The sequence below is a fragment of the Gymnodraco acuticeps genome, unplaced genomic scaffold, assembly GCF_902827175.1.
Source record: "Gymnodraco acuticeps unplaced genomic scaffold, fGymAcu1.1, whole genome shotgun sequence".
Lineage (NCBI taxonomy): Eukaryota > Metazoa > Chordata > Actinopteri > Perciformes > Bathydraconidae > Gymnodraco > Gymnodraco acuticeps.
This window is the reverse complement of record NW_022991720.1, coordinates 648,053-664,351: the sequence shown is the minus strand read 5'-3', so window position 1 is coordinate 664,351 and position 16,299 is coordinate 648,053. Positions and strand designations below refer to the sequence as shown.

The 16,299-nt window shown below is 39.5% G+C and overlaps 1 protein-coding gene across 1 annotated transcript in view; it reads left to right on the top strand.

Moving 5' to 3' along the window:
- LOC117534735 (zinc finger protein 239-like) overlaps positions 1–13,455 on the top strand; it is an 87,262-nt gene extending 73,807 nt beyond the window's left edge. The window contains exon 3 of the mRNA XM_034198981.1: positions 11,387–13,455. Within this exon, the coding sequence (XP_034054872.1) occupies positions 11,387–12,295 (909 nt within the window). The 3' untranslated portion in view covers positions 12,296–13,455. The remainder of the gene's footprint in view (positions 1–11,386) is intronic.
- Positions 13,456–16,299: the final 2,844 nt, after the last annotated feature.

The following is a 16,299-nucleotide window of genomic DNA, read 5'->3' as shown; positions in this document are numbered from 1 at the left end:
CAATATGAAGAGATTGGATGGGGGAATTCAGCCATACAGGTTCGAGCCTACTTAGTACTACTTAGTAGATACAATGATTTTGATTACTAGATATGTATGCATGTAGTACCACCCTTGCTAGCGATTCCCTCTCTAGTTTAGCATACTCAGCCTCGTTGTCCCTGGCCCTAGAACCACGATTTTATGGGGCCGGAAAAACTGGGGGAAAATACCCACTAGCCGGTACTACGCTATATGGAAAGGCCACCAAAAACTGGCCTGGCCTGGACGATAAAGGACGTTTAAATGGGGCTACCCGCTGCAATGGAAATGCGCTATAACATACCTTATTCTTACTCCGAGCACTACTTCTGGTCCTCCGTCGCTTCACACTTGCAGAGGGCGATTTCTCAACTGGCCGAACTGGTGTTCTGGTCGGTGATGACACCAGAAAGACCGATGGTACTGCATCTCCATTAAGTAATGGTTGTTCAATAAATCCCATGTTATGTTTTATCATACTCTCAGAGTAGTCGTCCGGAAACTTGAAATGTTCGCTGCATACATGCGCCTGTGGATCTTTCGGTTCGGGCCGGCCACATTTCGCTAGCCACTGCCTCCGAACGTACTTCCTACGCTTACCTTTTGGCAACAGATGGAACCGAGCATTCCGTGGATTGTTCCTATCAGAATTGTGGCAATGTTTCGCGATACAATGAGGCATATTTGAAGAGATTAACTACAGTAAATAACATGAACTTCAACGTGTCCTCGAAACCAAACGCATGGTTTACGTCACGTCCGGTAAAATGGCGCCGCCCACAGTGTTGTTATTTCGGTAATTAATCAGTTTAAAATCACTGATAATGTCATCGGATTAAAAAAAAAAAAAAAAGGCTGGCAGAGACTGGTCTGTTTTATCGGATGATAATTATTTAAAAATGAGTGTCATGAGCATACCATTCCTTTTAAAGTAAAAACGACACTCTTGGAGCTGATTCAAATGAGAAAGGAGATTCAGACTACTGTGAATGGCTCTGAAAAGGATCCTAGAAGATTAAAGGAAAAGGTCGAAAGGAAGATACAGGCCTTTAAAGGAACACTCCGCAGACACTGTTTATGTCCTGAAGATCTTGTTCAAGCAGAAAATGCAGTCATTTCTTTTAGTCAAAGGCAACGGTTCAAAGAAGAACTATCTTTACTAGAAGCTGGTAAACATAATGTGAAAGGAAGCAGTTGAAACTAACTAGCAAACTGGATCCAATATTGGATCATGGACTTCTGAGACTGGGTGGTCGCTTGAAACGACTAGCAATGCCTGAAGAGCCCAAACATCCGATCATTCTCTCAAAGGATCTTCACATATCCACACTATTGTTACGAGATATTCATGAAGACCTTGGACATGGAGGAAGGAATCAGATGCTGTCTCGACTCCGTAAAAAGTACTGGATAATCAAAGCTAACTCTGTGGCAAGAAAGATTATATCACACTGTACTGTGTGTAAACGGCATCGTGGAAAACTTGGAGAACAAAAAATGGCAGACTTGCCCTTGGAAAGGATTCTACCAGATACACCTCCCTTCACAAATACAGGAGTAGACTACTTCGGTCCTATTGAGATCAAGAGAGGACGAAGTCTTGTCAAAAGATATGGCGTAATCTTCACTTGCATGGCAAGCAGAGCAGTACATCTTGAAGTTGCATACGCACTTGACACAGACTCCTGCATCCATGCACTACGACGATTTATTTGTCGGCGAGGTCAAGTTTCCTCTTTAAGATCAGACAATGGCACACATTTTGTCTGCGCAAATAGAGAGCTAAGAGAAGCACTCAATGGTTTGAATCAAGACAGAATTCAGAGTGCTATGCTTCAGCGAGGGATAAGGTGGTATTGTAACCCCCCAGCAGGAAGCCATCACGGCGGTGTTTGGGAACGATTGATCCGTATGGTTCGAAATGTGCTGTGTTCTGTTCTAAAACAACAAGTTCTGGACGACGAAGGATTGCAAACCTTTCTTTGTGAAGTCGAAGCGATTCTAAATGATCGACCAATTACAAAATCTTCTGATGATCCGATGGACCTAGAGGCTCTCACACCTAACCATCTTCTTCTGATGAAAACCAAGCCGAAACTACCACCTGGACTCTTTGTAAAGGAAGACTTGTACATCAAACGCAGATGGAGACAAGTGCAATATATAGCAGATCTCTTTTGGAAAAGGTGGACACAGGAATACCTGCCTCTAATCCAAAATAGACAACGGTGGTAAAAGGAAAAAAGAAACTTTGCTCCAGGTGACATTGTTGTAGTGGCTGATTCCACTGCTCCACGTGGCTCCTGGTTAATGGGCAGAATACTGGAGACAAAACCAGACGCACAAGGTCTTCTGCATCAGGAACAGCAAATGTGTTGTCCCTATGTCCACCTAACATCAATTCAGACATCATGACACAATTCCATCAGATTAATGATAAAAACCTAGAGGACATTATTCAACTTCTGAAATCCTCCTCCTGCTGCCTTGATATTATTCCAACAGGATTTTTCAAAGATGTTTTGCCTTGCATGGCCTCAGATCTACTTCATATAGTAAATAAATCTCTTCACTCAGGTATTTTTCCACAGGCCCTGAAAACTGCAGTCATTAAACCGCTCTTAAAAAAGAATAATCTAGACGCTTCACTAATGAACAATTACAGGCCCATATCAAACCTCCCATTTCTAGGTAAAATCATTGAAAAAGTTGTTTTTCAACAGTTGAGTAACTTTTTGCATTTAAATAACTGTTTCGATGTGTTCCAGTCAGGCTTTCGTCCAAACCACAGCACTGAGACTGCTCTTGTAAAGGTCTTTAATGACATCCACTTAAACACAGACAGTGGCAGAACTTCAGTGTTAGTATTATTAGATCTCAGTGCTGCGATTGACACTGTTGACCACAGCATATTACTAGACCGACTGGAAAACTGGGTGGGACTTTCAGAAACAGTTCTAAATTGGTTTGAATCCTACTTAAAGAACAGAAACAACTTTGTTTCTATAGGTAAATACACATCTGAGTTAACAAATATGACATGTGGGGTTCCTCAAGGCTCCATCTTGGGGCCTCTTCTCTTTAACATCTACATGCTACCACTGGCTCAGATAATTAAAAACAACAAAATAAGTTACCATAGCTATGCAGATGACACACAAATTTACGTAACAATTTCACCAGGAGACTATGCTCCAATTCAAACACTGAGTAAGTGCATTGAACAGATCAATGACTGGATGTGTCAGAACTTTCTCCAATTAAACAAAGATAAAACTGAGGTAATGGTTTTTGGAGCCAAGTCAGAACGTATAAAAGTTAGCGCTGAGCTTCAGTGTGCAATGTTCAAAACAACAGATAAAGCCAGAAATCTAGGTGTAGTCATGGACTCTGACCTGAGTTTCAACAGTCACATTAAAACAGTTACTAAATCAGCCTACTATCACCTAAAGAATATATCTAGGATTAAAAGACTAATGTCACAGCAGGATTTGGAAAAACTTGTCCATGCCTTTATCTTCAGTAGACTTGACTACTGCAATGGTGTCTTCACAGGTCTCACTAAAAAATCTATTAGAAAGCTGCAGCTGATTCAGAACGCCGCTGCTCGAGTCCTCACTAACACTAAGAAAGTGGATCACATCACTCCTGTTCTGAAGTCTTTACACTGGCTTCCTGTGTGTCAAAGAATATATTTCAAAATATTGCTACTGGTTTATAAAGCACTGAATGGTTTAGGCCCAAAATACATTACTGACCTCCTGCTAAATTATGAACCATCCAGATCTCTCAGGTCTTCAGGGACTGGTCAGCTTTCTGTCCCCAGAGTCAGAACTAAACATGGTAAAGCAGCGTTCAGTTATTATGCTCCAAATATCTGGAACAAACTCCCAGAAACCTGCAGGTCCACTGCAACTCTTACTACTTTTAAATCCAGGCTGAAGACTTTTCTTTTTGTCGCCGCTTTTAATTGAACTATTCATATCTTAAACTGCACTGTAACTTTTATCCATGTACTTTTTCTTTTAATGTTTATTTTATTAGCTTTTCTTTTTAATGACTGATTTTAAAAATGCCATTTTCTTAATGTCTTTCATTTTTTGTAAAGCACTTTGAATTGCCTTGTGTTGAAAAGTGCTATATAAATAAACTTGCCTTGCCTTGCGCACAGTTCGACTTTAAACTAAGAGCAACATCTTAGTGAGACCAATAACGAAGATATGTCTGCTCCAGGAAGCTGAGACATAAAGAACAGCAAAGACTGATGACCCTTAAAATAAGGGAGAAGAAAAGAAACAAAAAATTATTTAATAATTACATGCTAACACATACACACCATTTGTATAGCTCCTTTATTATTTATTGGTAATAGTTTTTGTTTTCATACTAAAGCCAATTAGGGGCCGGTGTGTAGGAGCCATTTTGTGGGTGTTGTTGGTGTGTCAGTTTATTTGAGTTATATTTATAGTGCAATATTATTTATGAACACTGGGTGGTGGGGTTTAGCTGCACCGGGTGTATATAAGGAGGTCATAGGTGACAGGAGAGGTGTGGACACAGGAGGAAGAGAGCATACCGATTCCACCAGCCCGGCAGATGCTCATCACAACAATTAGAAACTGTACAATTAACCCTGGTATGTAAAGCTGAATAAACAACATTATAAACTTCAACAAAGGACCGGAAATCATCTGTTTGTGTCTGCGTCTGGATCACTCTTCAGCCCTTCTGTGAAAGTAACGGCAAACATATCTAGGACATAGGAGAAGGAAATTGCTATTACACTGCTGTTTTGAGAACATGGACAATGTCAGCAAACTATGCCCACTGCCCACCAGCCACGCCCCGACACATGGGGTCACGCCGGCCAATCACAAAGCTTTGATGCGTTCAAGTGCATTATTCTGGCACAGGAAGATTATAGGACGTTAACGATAAAACAGAATATTGTTGTTCTATTTTTAGACACATCTCGCGATCGACTGGTTGGGCACCCCTGGTCTAGATTAATGTTTTTTAAAGAGCGATTTAATGACTGCAGTTTTCAGGGCCATTGGAAAAACACCTAAGTGAAGAGACTTGTTTACTATACGAAGTAGATCGGAGGCCATGCAATGAAAAATATCTTTGAAAAAGCCTGGTGGAATAATATCAAGGCAGCAGGAACAGGATTGTAGATGTTGTATAATGTCCTCTAGGTTTTTATCATTAATCAGATTGAATTGTGTCATGGTGTTTGAATTGATTTTAGGTGGACACAGGGACAACACATCTGCTGTACATGATACAGAGAGGCACTGACTGCTGATTTTCTGAATTTTGTCAGTGAAGAAGGCAAAGTCATTGCAGGCCCTGGTGGATAGAAGTTCAGAGGCTACTGACACTGGGGGGTTTGTTAGTCTGTCGACGATAGCAAACAATGCATGTGCATTGTTTTTGGCAATGATGTCAGACAAGAAAGACTGTCGTGGATTTTTTCAATTCCAAATGATAAATGCCAAGTCTCTCTTTATGGGACTACGGATGGAATTTAGCTCAAAGCTAAAATCCGGCTCATTTACATTTGAAAGCATTATTTTGTTTAAAATGTTCATTAATGTGCATTGTCCCGGTTTAAATAAACGATTAAATGATGGATGTCAAAAAGAACCTGGAGATTTATTTTTCGCCACCTGCGTTCAGCTTTTCAACACTATTTTTTCTGTTCTCACGGTCATGGCGTTTCTCCATGGAGATATTGTCTTGCCAGTCACTTCCTTTACCTTAGTTGGAGCAATGGCATCTATAACATTTTTTATTTTTTAATAAAATGATCGACTAGCTCATTTACTCGGATGTTAGCAGGGGCAAGTGTGGAAGAAAACTTCTGAGTAAACATTTCCTTCGTATTTTCAGTTAAATATCGCTTTGTGGTTACTTCTTTTTAAACATTTGTATGAACAGAAATAGAGCTCTCAAAGAAAACAGAGGAATGATCAGAGAGCGCAACATCAGTCACCACAACCTCAGAGATATTCAGACCCTTTGAGATCATTAAGTCCAGAGTGTGCCCCTTATTCTGCGTGGGCTCCGTCACATGCTGAGTCAGTCCATAGTTATCAAGACATGGATGTTATCGACATGGATGTTAAAATCACCAACAATGACTAGACGGTCAAAGTCAATACACACTATAGACAGCAGTTCAGTAAAGTCATCAAAAAAAGCTAAAAAGAAGCTAGTAAAGAGCACAGCTGAACTCACGCAGCCCTGCCGGGCCCCTACATTGGTTATGATGGCAAATGACAGGGTTTTGTTCACCTTCACAAGTTGCTCTCTACAGATGAGCAAGCAGAATACCAGTAAATCAGGTGTGGATTTACTTCCATTTAGGCAATTATTGACACCAAGATGTCTGCTTGTATTGTGTTGAATGCTGCTGAGAAGTCTAGGAAGAGGGCTCTTGCATAGGTGTGACGTGTATCTAAATGTTTAGTAATGATATGAACCAGAGTAGCAACAGCATCTTACGTACCAATATAGGCAAACATTTTGGTATGGATCAAGTATGTCTTGTGTTGTACTGATAAGAAATCGGAGCAGAATTATTTCTAATGATTTCATAATCACTGAGGTGAGGGCTATTGGTCTGCAGTCCTTATGTTCTTTTGGGCAGTGGTTTGATGTGTGTAGTTTTCCATGACAGAAGCATTGTATGCGTATCAATGGAAGCCTGAAAGATGGGTTGCCACACTGGAGCCAGCTCAGTAGCAACGTTTTTCAGCAGAAAACCGCTGCACCCATCTGGCCCAGCAGCTTTCTTGGTCTTGGTGCACTGAAATGTTTTTCTGACCTTTTTGACACTGATGGTTATTTTGGAAGCAGGGATTATTGTTTCGAGAATTTCAGTGCACTTTTCAGAATTATCCAGTGACTCGAAAGAAAATGTTTAGTTAATTGGCAAAACAAAATTCATTGTCCGTCACAATAGGTTTAGCTGAAGAGGTCATTCCTGTCATGGTTATCATGGTGTCCCATACTTTTTGGGGGTCTTTGGCTTTAAAAGCATTTTCCAAAAGCTCTATGTGTGCCAGTTTTGATTCCCTCAACTTCACTTTCAGTTATTTATCTCTCCAAGTGCTCCATAGTCTTTGTTTTTGAAAGCTAGTTTCCTGGTATTTAGAACTTTTGCAATGTCCTTAGTCACATAATGAATTATTATTTGGATAGATTTTTATTTATTTAGTGGCAACAACTAGTTCTACACAGAAGTTAATATAGTCATTGGTAACAGTAGTTATTTCATCTAGTGAACCTTACTGAAAAATGTCCCAATCTGTCCAATGAAAACAGGCTTTCAACTGTTTCCTACTTTCATTTGTCCTAGTCCTTATTACTTTATTTTCTGGTTAACTCTTCAGTTTGGTCTTATACAGAGGTATCATATTCACAACATTATGATCAGAGTTCAGTATTGGTGGTCTACATTTAGTCACATAGGCTCCTTTAACATTTACAAAGCATTTGTCCAGGATATTGTCTTTTCTGGTGTGATCTAGGGCTGCCCCGAATATCATTTTTCGGGCTCCGGATATTCGGTAGTAATCAGCAGCGAATATTTGGATATTCGGCCCGGGGGGGCGTAATAATCAGCAGCGAACCGTCTGCAAGACGTGTATTTCGGTTTATTCACGGCATTCATTTAGTTATTCTACAATATTGTTATTTTATAGTTATTTGTTAATGTATATAACCCAATTCAGGGCTCAACATTATAAATGGCCCGCTGGCCCGGAAGCACTATTTAGACACCCCGGGCCACTAAAAATATTTGTCCTGTGGTATTGGTATTTTGACTAGCAATTTAGTTAAATAGTTTCGTTTATTAACGCTGCAACATAGCGTTTCGTGAGTCGGTTGTCATTGTTGGGTGAAAAGCAAACAGCTGTTTGCTGCGGAGTGCAGTGCGAGCAGGCTCCCGTGAGCGGGAGCGCGCTCCTTCACTACAGACTATCACCTAACCATTCGCCAAAATGTTTTTAATACCAGCGGTAACCGGCCAAGCGCCGGGCAAAAAACAATCTTCAAATAAAAGAAAGTCACCGGATGAGTTAAAAGAGAGTGACAGGGAGAGGAGAAGAAGAGGGAGAGAAAGTTTCAGCCAGCTTGATCGATGGAGTTGGCTTCTAGTGGTGCAGTGACGCATCCTAAAACCCTTTTATAATCTGTCGATTAGATTTATGATTCGAAATTATAAAAGTAGGGTAGACATGCAGAGATTATCCGGCTGAACAAAACGTGCATTTATCAAACAGGTTCATTTTCCACAGACCTTATTTCCAGCTATTTTCCAAAACCCTGTGGAGAAATCCCATTGCTTTTTGTCGAGGGAACCAGCAGCTTACTTCCTGGTTTTAGGGTGCGTCACTGGCTGCACCTCTCAATATGATGCCAATATTAACAAGGTCTTCTGTCGGCTCTGTACATCAATGCCGACCTATGCTGACAAGTAAGTGAAGAGTAGACGATATAAAGGTATTGGCTATAGGGAAATGTCCCAGCAGTTTAGGATAATGAAGTTTCTAATCAAATCTATTACATAGCCATTACATTTCTAACTCATAATGACAGGAAGGCAGAAAGCGCATTATACAAATAATAATATTCATAATAATAGCAGACATTTTTTAACAATGACCACAATATCATTATTTTAATAAACCAAATATGAACAATTGAGGAAAATGAGGAAGAACTGATGATTCAAATGTTGTAGTACAAGTAGTAATGTAGTTAGTGCATAAAATACTATTGAAACAAATGTGTTAATTTTCTTCATTATAAGTCGATTTGTTTTGGACGAATGCTCCGGGCCAGTGGTTACAATGGTGGGGCCAGTGATAATACAATTCCACCGGCCCGGAGGTGGGTAGACATTACCCTTAATGTCTACCCCTGCAATTTGTGTTCTTTGAAATTGAAAAGGATGCTTTCATTGCAGTTGTATATGTCTTAAGTGTAATTTGGCTTGGCTTCCTATTTGTTATGGACATGCTTTTATGGACATGCTTTTATTTTGAAAGAGAGTTAGCGCTGTTGACAGGAAGTTGTTGTTGCTATGGCAACAACGTGACGGAGATTAACAGAAAAGTCATATCTACATATAAAGACGGAAAAAATAAACGATAAAGTTTATGGTTAAAGGTGGGGTAGGTAAGTTTGAGAAACCGGCTCGAGATACAGTTTTTGTTATATTCCATGGAATGCTTTTAACATCCCGATAGCAATGAATATCTTAAGTGCTTTGACAAAAAAATCCATAAAAACATGTCATCTGTGGAAGCCGTAGTACTGTAAAAAGCACGACCAATCATTTTAGCAGTCCCGGCTAAAATAACTGGATTGCCTACCTGCCTGTCAGCCTTCCATCTGTTCACAAACTTATCTCGTGCCCTCATTGGTCATGTGCATGTTCGTGTGTGTTGGAAGAGGGGCTCTGTAAGGAAGTGGCAGATTTTTTCCGGCTGTGTATTTTGAAACTCTAGCGCACTCGAGCTGGTTTCTCCAAAATTACCTACCCCACCTTTAACTTTTAGCACCCCCCGAAGACGCACAAGCTCTTACGTTGATATTGGAGATCACAAACGAATAAACCAAATAACAAAATTGAAACCCGAATATTACTCCAACAAATGAATATTCGGATATTCGAGTACAACATAGTGTTGGAACCAAGGTAACACAGTTTCCAGGCGACATTGCTTCATGTCCCCGAGCACTATTGCCGGTGGCTGTGTTGCAGCTCGTGAACACGGTCAGCGATGGAGCCGGCCGCCAGTATTGTGTTTTGTTTTGCTAAAATGGTTCATATCATCAGTTAGCTGAGTTTCTTCCCGTTACATGGATATGAAACCTTCATAGTTTATTAAATCTTAAGAAGCCCTCAGACACTGTTGCTTGCAGATGTTGTGGTTTCTCCCCCGGGGCTAACAGGTTAATATACACACAAATACCGCCTCCTCTCGCATCGCTGACTGCTCAAACAAGGGTGAATCCGGGTACCTCAAAGAGAGATTCAGGCATTGTAGCCAACTCTCCGTGAAACATAATAAACAGGCCTGACAATATTCATGACAGTACCTTGTGTATGTCCTGAGTGTGTCCACGATTCTGAACGCCTCCCCTCCTTCCTCGTCTCTTTTTCCTGGTGTTTCTAAGCGGCTCCCGAGGGATGTCATCCAATATTGAAGAGCACAGATGGCTTGATGTATTTGTATGATGCCGATCGCATTGTAGCTCCAGCATAGCCTCACGGCTGTAGCAGCGTTGGCGCATATACGAAATTCTGATGAATAACCCCAGTTTCCGCATTTAAAAGACAGTTGTTAGTGAAAAGTAGAGTTTTATTTTCAACATTAGCAACAATGGAGAGTGGGGCTCTGAAATCATAAAACAGGTAATATGGGGAATAATCAGGCAGTACGATTTGTGTGTGTCGAGGTGCGTGTTTTTAAAACGTAGCAGCCTGCAATTGCTCTTTATCTGTTCTAATGAAGGTAAACACAGTGAAGTAAACAGTAAAAGGCCCAGCTCTTTGCAGCTGGTGCTGCTCTTCTCAGATTCTGCTGAGTTACACGTTACTGCCTCCTGGTGCTGCAGAGATTTCATGAAGTGAAGGAGGTTTTCCTTCTATAAAACAGCTGTGGGCAGCAGATACTGTGAGAGTCAAGGACATGAATTCATAGATCAAGGCAGACTGGTTCACAGACTTTCCTGTTTTGCCGATCCGGTGCTTAAACAAATGGCTCTACACCCCTGGCCAAAATGTCCCTAAAATTAAGTCCGAGTTCGAAATATATCTGAAATAATGTATGCAATACCATTTCCCCACATAAACATAACAGTCTGCAATGAAATGTCTATCTCCTATGCACTCCACTTCCTACTTGGCGCACCGGTAACTTTCTCCTGCGAACGAGTTCTTTTTTTCCATTGCCCTTTTAGGGGCTTCGTACAATACAAATGCAAATATTTTATATCAGAAAGTAAAGTCCTTTCGAGTCATCCGTCTCAAGCCTAAGTAAATTCTCAAGTCATGAATACCAAGTCAAAGTCAAGTCGAGGATTTTATCAATGTTAGTCAAGCAAGTCTCAAGTCCAAAAATATGCCGAGTCAAGTCATGTGACTCGAATCCCCCACCTCTGGTATTTACTGTGGTTAGAATGTTGCTGTTTTACTGTATCTAATATAATAAACACAAACAGTTAGTAAAAGTAGTATTCCGTTAACCCAATGTTTATATTAAGTGAGTTTTTATTTTGTTAACTGTATCTGTATTTATGCTTTTTTTTTTACTTTCTCTCTTTCTTTGTCTGTCTGTTCTAGAAACCGAAAGTAAGAGAGAGACGTCACAGCTGTCAGCAATGTGACAAATCCTTTACAAGACCTGGACATTTAAAGAGCCACCTGCTTATTCATACTGGAGAAAAACCATACAGCTGTGAAAAGTGTGGGAAAACATTCAGGGAAATAGGTGCTCTCAAATCACATCAACGTATTCACACTGGAGAGAAACCGTACAGCTGTGAATATTGTGGGACAACATTCACTAGATCAGATTATCTCAAAACACATCAGCGTATTCACACTGGAGAAAAACCGTACAGCTGTGAAGAGTGTGGGAAAACATTCAGGGAATCAGGTAATCTCAAATCACATCAACGTATTCACACTGGAGAGAAACCGTACAGCTGTGAAGACTGTGGGAAAACTTTCTCTCAATCAGGTCATCTCAAATCACATCAACGTATTCACACTGGAAAAAAACCGTACAGCTGTGAAGAGTGTGGGAAGACATTCACGATATCATGTAATTTTAAAACCCATCAACGAATTCATACCGGAGAAAAACCGTATTGGTGTGAAGACTGTGGGAAAACATTCACTACATCAAGTGATCTCAAAACACATCAACGTATTCATACTGGAGAGAAACCGTACATGTGTGAAGAGTGTGGGACAACATTCACTACATCAAGTCATCTCAAAACACATCAGCGTGTTCACACAGGAGAGAAACCGTACAGCTGTGAAGAGTGTGGGAAAACATTCACGACATCAAGTAATTTTCAAACGCATCAACGAATTCATACTGGAGAAAAACCGTATTGGTGTGAAGACTGTGGGAAAACGTTCACTTCATCAAGTGCTCTCAAAACACATCAGCGTGTTCACACAGGAAATAACCCGTACAGCCGTGAAGAGTGTGGGAAAAACGTTCAGGACATCAAGTGAACTCACAATCCATCACCGTGTTCACACAGGAGAGAAACCTTAGTGGTGTTAAGAGTGTGGGAAAAGGTTTTCTCAAAGCATTCACCTTAAAATCCATGAGCGAATCCATTCCGCATGGTTTTGAACAACTATGAGAGCCAAGCTAGCTGTTTCTTCCTCTTGATAGCCTGAGAGCTGTAGTTATATTTTTATATATCTTTCTGAATTGAAGTCTGACTAACAGACTTAAATTCAAAGAGTCAGTCTCGTTTTATGTGCCAGGAAAAGCCCTGAGGTCCTCCTCGGCTTTTTAAATATCCCTTAGTTCCCCAAAATAAAATGGGTGAGGCTTTTATACTCTACGCTCCCAAACTGTGGAACACCAGGAAATATCAGATAGGCTCAGTGGACAGTTTTAAATGCCAGCTAAAGACACATCTCTTTAGATTAGCTTTTTATTAGCAACCCCCCACTTTAAATCGTTTATTTACCTACTTTTATATTGTTTCATTTATGATATAGGAAAGGTTTTATCTTATATTAGTTATTTAACAGTTTCAAAAGCAACATTTATTTTTACGTTGGTTTCTTTATATTTTAATCGTTTAACCTTTATTAGAATTATGATATTTTTATTACTCTACATTTTTAGTTTTTATTTCTGTTGTTGAATCTATTCACTTATCTTTCCGAGATAAATCATTTTTTTTTTTTTACTGTATTTCATTTGTTATTATCATACATTTTACCTCTTTGTGTATCTTAACCTGTTACAATGTTATATTTTGCTGCATGTATCTGTAAAGGTCTTAACAGACTGAGGGGACTTTCTTGTTGTTTATTTTTAACTTGTGATGTGTCGCCATTTTGTAAAGCACTATGAGCTGCACGTGCTGTATGAATAAAGCTTTATTATTACAACAGTTTTTTATGTTCTGACCAGCGTTCACACTATGCCAACACAAGGCCACAGAGATGCTGTTTCTCCGATGTAATTGATGTTTGTAATGGCTCCTGAACTATGAAGACATTTTTTACTATGCTGTGTTTAAACCATGGATTTATATCTCAACTGCTAGCCTCATTAATATGCATTGAAGGAATTTAGTTTCACTGTTCATTAATCTGCAGATTAGTTTCTCCAATAATCTGTTTGGTTAATAAAATGTTGAGACTTTAAACTTCTATTGGGATGTTTTTGATAGTTCCTGTTGAGTTAGCAGTCTGTTCTGGGTTGCAGTCGAATTGTCCAAAAATCAGCTCCTATTGTCTTTTCCTATCCACTATTCCCGGGGTTAATGTATTTTCTTATGTTTACCGATCAGCAACGTGGTATAAAAAGCTACGAACAAAGAACGGGAGGCAACAAAAACACGGTTTAACGGATGAAAGCACGGATAAATCACCCTCCAAGGATACACTAGCTCTTTGTATGTGTTTTAAAAGTCTCTTAAACACATTACATTCGGTATAAAATCTGCATCAACATCGTCTGTTAGCAACGTGTAGCTTCTGAGGACCGGAAGCTAGAAACGGACCACTGCAATGCATCATGGGATTGTAGTTTTTCTTTTAAACATAATTTCACTGCCCACTGTGGTGAAAAAACTAACAGTATTAAAATAATGAATAATAATAAAATATATACATGGGCTGGTATGACAGATTTTAAACATTGGGAAACATATTTTTGTTTGTAATAAAAGGCGTAAAACACATCCAGTAAAAGATAGGATAAAACACCTATGAAAAGCAGCTACAAACTCACCTCCTCCGACGCCCCAAAAGCCTGTCGGAAAAGGTGAGTCTTTAGCTGCCCCTTAAAAACCTCCACTGAGACAGAGGCTCTCAGTTTCTGGGGGAGTTCATTCCATAGGGGCCACCGCCTGAAAGGCACAGTCCCCCTTAGTTTGTAGCCTGGTTCAGGGCAGCCTTAAGAGGCGGGTGCTTGGCCATGGCCAAGCACCCGCCTCTTAAGGCTGCCCTATAGCTCTGCAGCTCTATATGTGTAAACCAGGGGTAGCCAAAACGGTGCCCGCGGGCACTAAGTCGCCCGCAGGGGCAACGTCAGTCGCCCGCCGGGCATGTTCTAAAAATAGCTCGCCAAGCAAAGAATTAAATACATTATTTGTTTCAAACGTTTTTATATAAAGAACTAGTTCCTTAAAGAATATTCACTCAAATAGAGCAAATGCAATTAAAAAAGAAAACCCTTGATGCAAAAGCCTTTTTACATTTAACAGATGTTATTAATGTAGTGAAACCACCAGGGGAAGTGTTAGGAGATGTCTGAAGTATCTGTTGCACCTGACTTTATGACAGGGACGTTATTTAAAGGTCCCATGTCATGGCCATTTCTACTGATCATAATTCCATTGTTGAGGTCTACTATAATATATTTATACTGTGCAATTTTCCAAACTCACATTGGTTTCTCAAACAGCATCTCTGTATAGTATGTGTATTCACTCTCTGACCTAAACGGCTTGTTGGAGCTCCTACGAGGCGTTTTGGGGAGGTATTTTCTGTGTTAGAATTGTACTCCCTACAGGGTGTACTTTGAGAGTTTTTGACTGCAGACCGTTTACATGCATAACAACCTTCATAACACATAAGGAGACTGGTAATAACCGGAAAAGCATGACATATGGGACCTTTAATCACCAGGGGAAGTGTTAGCAGATGTCTGAAGTATTTGTTGCACATTACTTTATGACAGGGACGTTATTTAATATTGCATTGCAGTCTGCTTTACTAGTTAAAGAAAGACAACAATTGTCTCATTATTGGACAATTACAAAAGAGGCTTCATGTTGATGGATGGTTTTATTAAAAATGATACAATTTAATATCCTTTTTTTTAACCTGTTCCTATTGGTCTGATCCAGTCAGCTGAAATGGGACAGATCATGTGACCCAGCTTCTGTTTTGATAGGAATAAGTGTCCAAACGTTTCCTGTTTACGGCCGTTTAAATCTCTGTTTTGAGAATAATAAAATAAGATATTAAAAATGAGAAAATAAATATATGAAATAAAAATTCAAACAATACAATAAATAAAATAAAATAACAATCTATAATTCAATCACAATAACTAATTACAATATATGTATATAAAGCAATGTGGATATCTTTTTACAGAAATGTCTCCTTAACACACGGCCCATTTATTCAGAGTATTAATGAGGATGTTGAAGAGCTGCTGATGTAACTAAATAATTCCCAATGTGGGATCAATAACGTTTAAGGTGTTAATACTTCATTGCTTGTTTGCTTGTTTGTTTGTTGTTCACAGCATGTAAAGCGGCCTTGTGTCCCTTGCAAAACGCGATAAAAATGTAATCTTTTATTATTATTATTAATAAGGTATTTGGTCCCTCTGGCGGTCACTAAGTGTACTCTGCCACCTCACATTTTGCAACAGTACTAGTATCTTTACGGCAGTTCACCACAACATCAGACATCATGGCCTCCGCAGCTCCGGAGGATTTACCGGAGAACCGGGAGGGTTTAGCGGCCTCAGGAGCAGGGGTGGATCTAGAACAAATATTCATGAAGTGGCAAGAGGGTTGCAGAAGATTTTGAGGGGTGGAATCCCCTGGCAGAAGTATATGCTGATTTAATCACATTCATATCAATCATTGTTAATTTGGAAATCCACAATATTGATATTTTTAACTCAATAACATAGGTGACATTATTGTGGCACAACATAATTTAATGCATTTTAAATGAACAATAACTGAATGAGTTTGTTTAACTCTTAGACCAGCATGGGTACCAAATCTATGCAGACTGCTGCAATAAGTACATTAATTAACTGTCTCATCGATGTTTGTCTGAATTAATATGATAATATTAACAATCATATCATTCCTATCGGCTCTTAATCACTTTTATGATTCACATATTCAGTGTTATTATTGAATAAACTATATTTTTTGGAGGAGTTAATGATGAATGTTCCACAAGATGCTTGCTCACAACTCCTTCAAATTTGAAAGACAAGTAATTACGATCATATA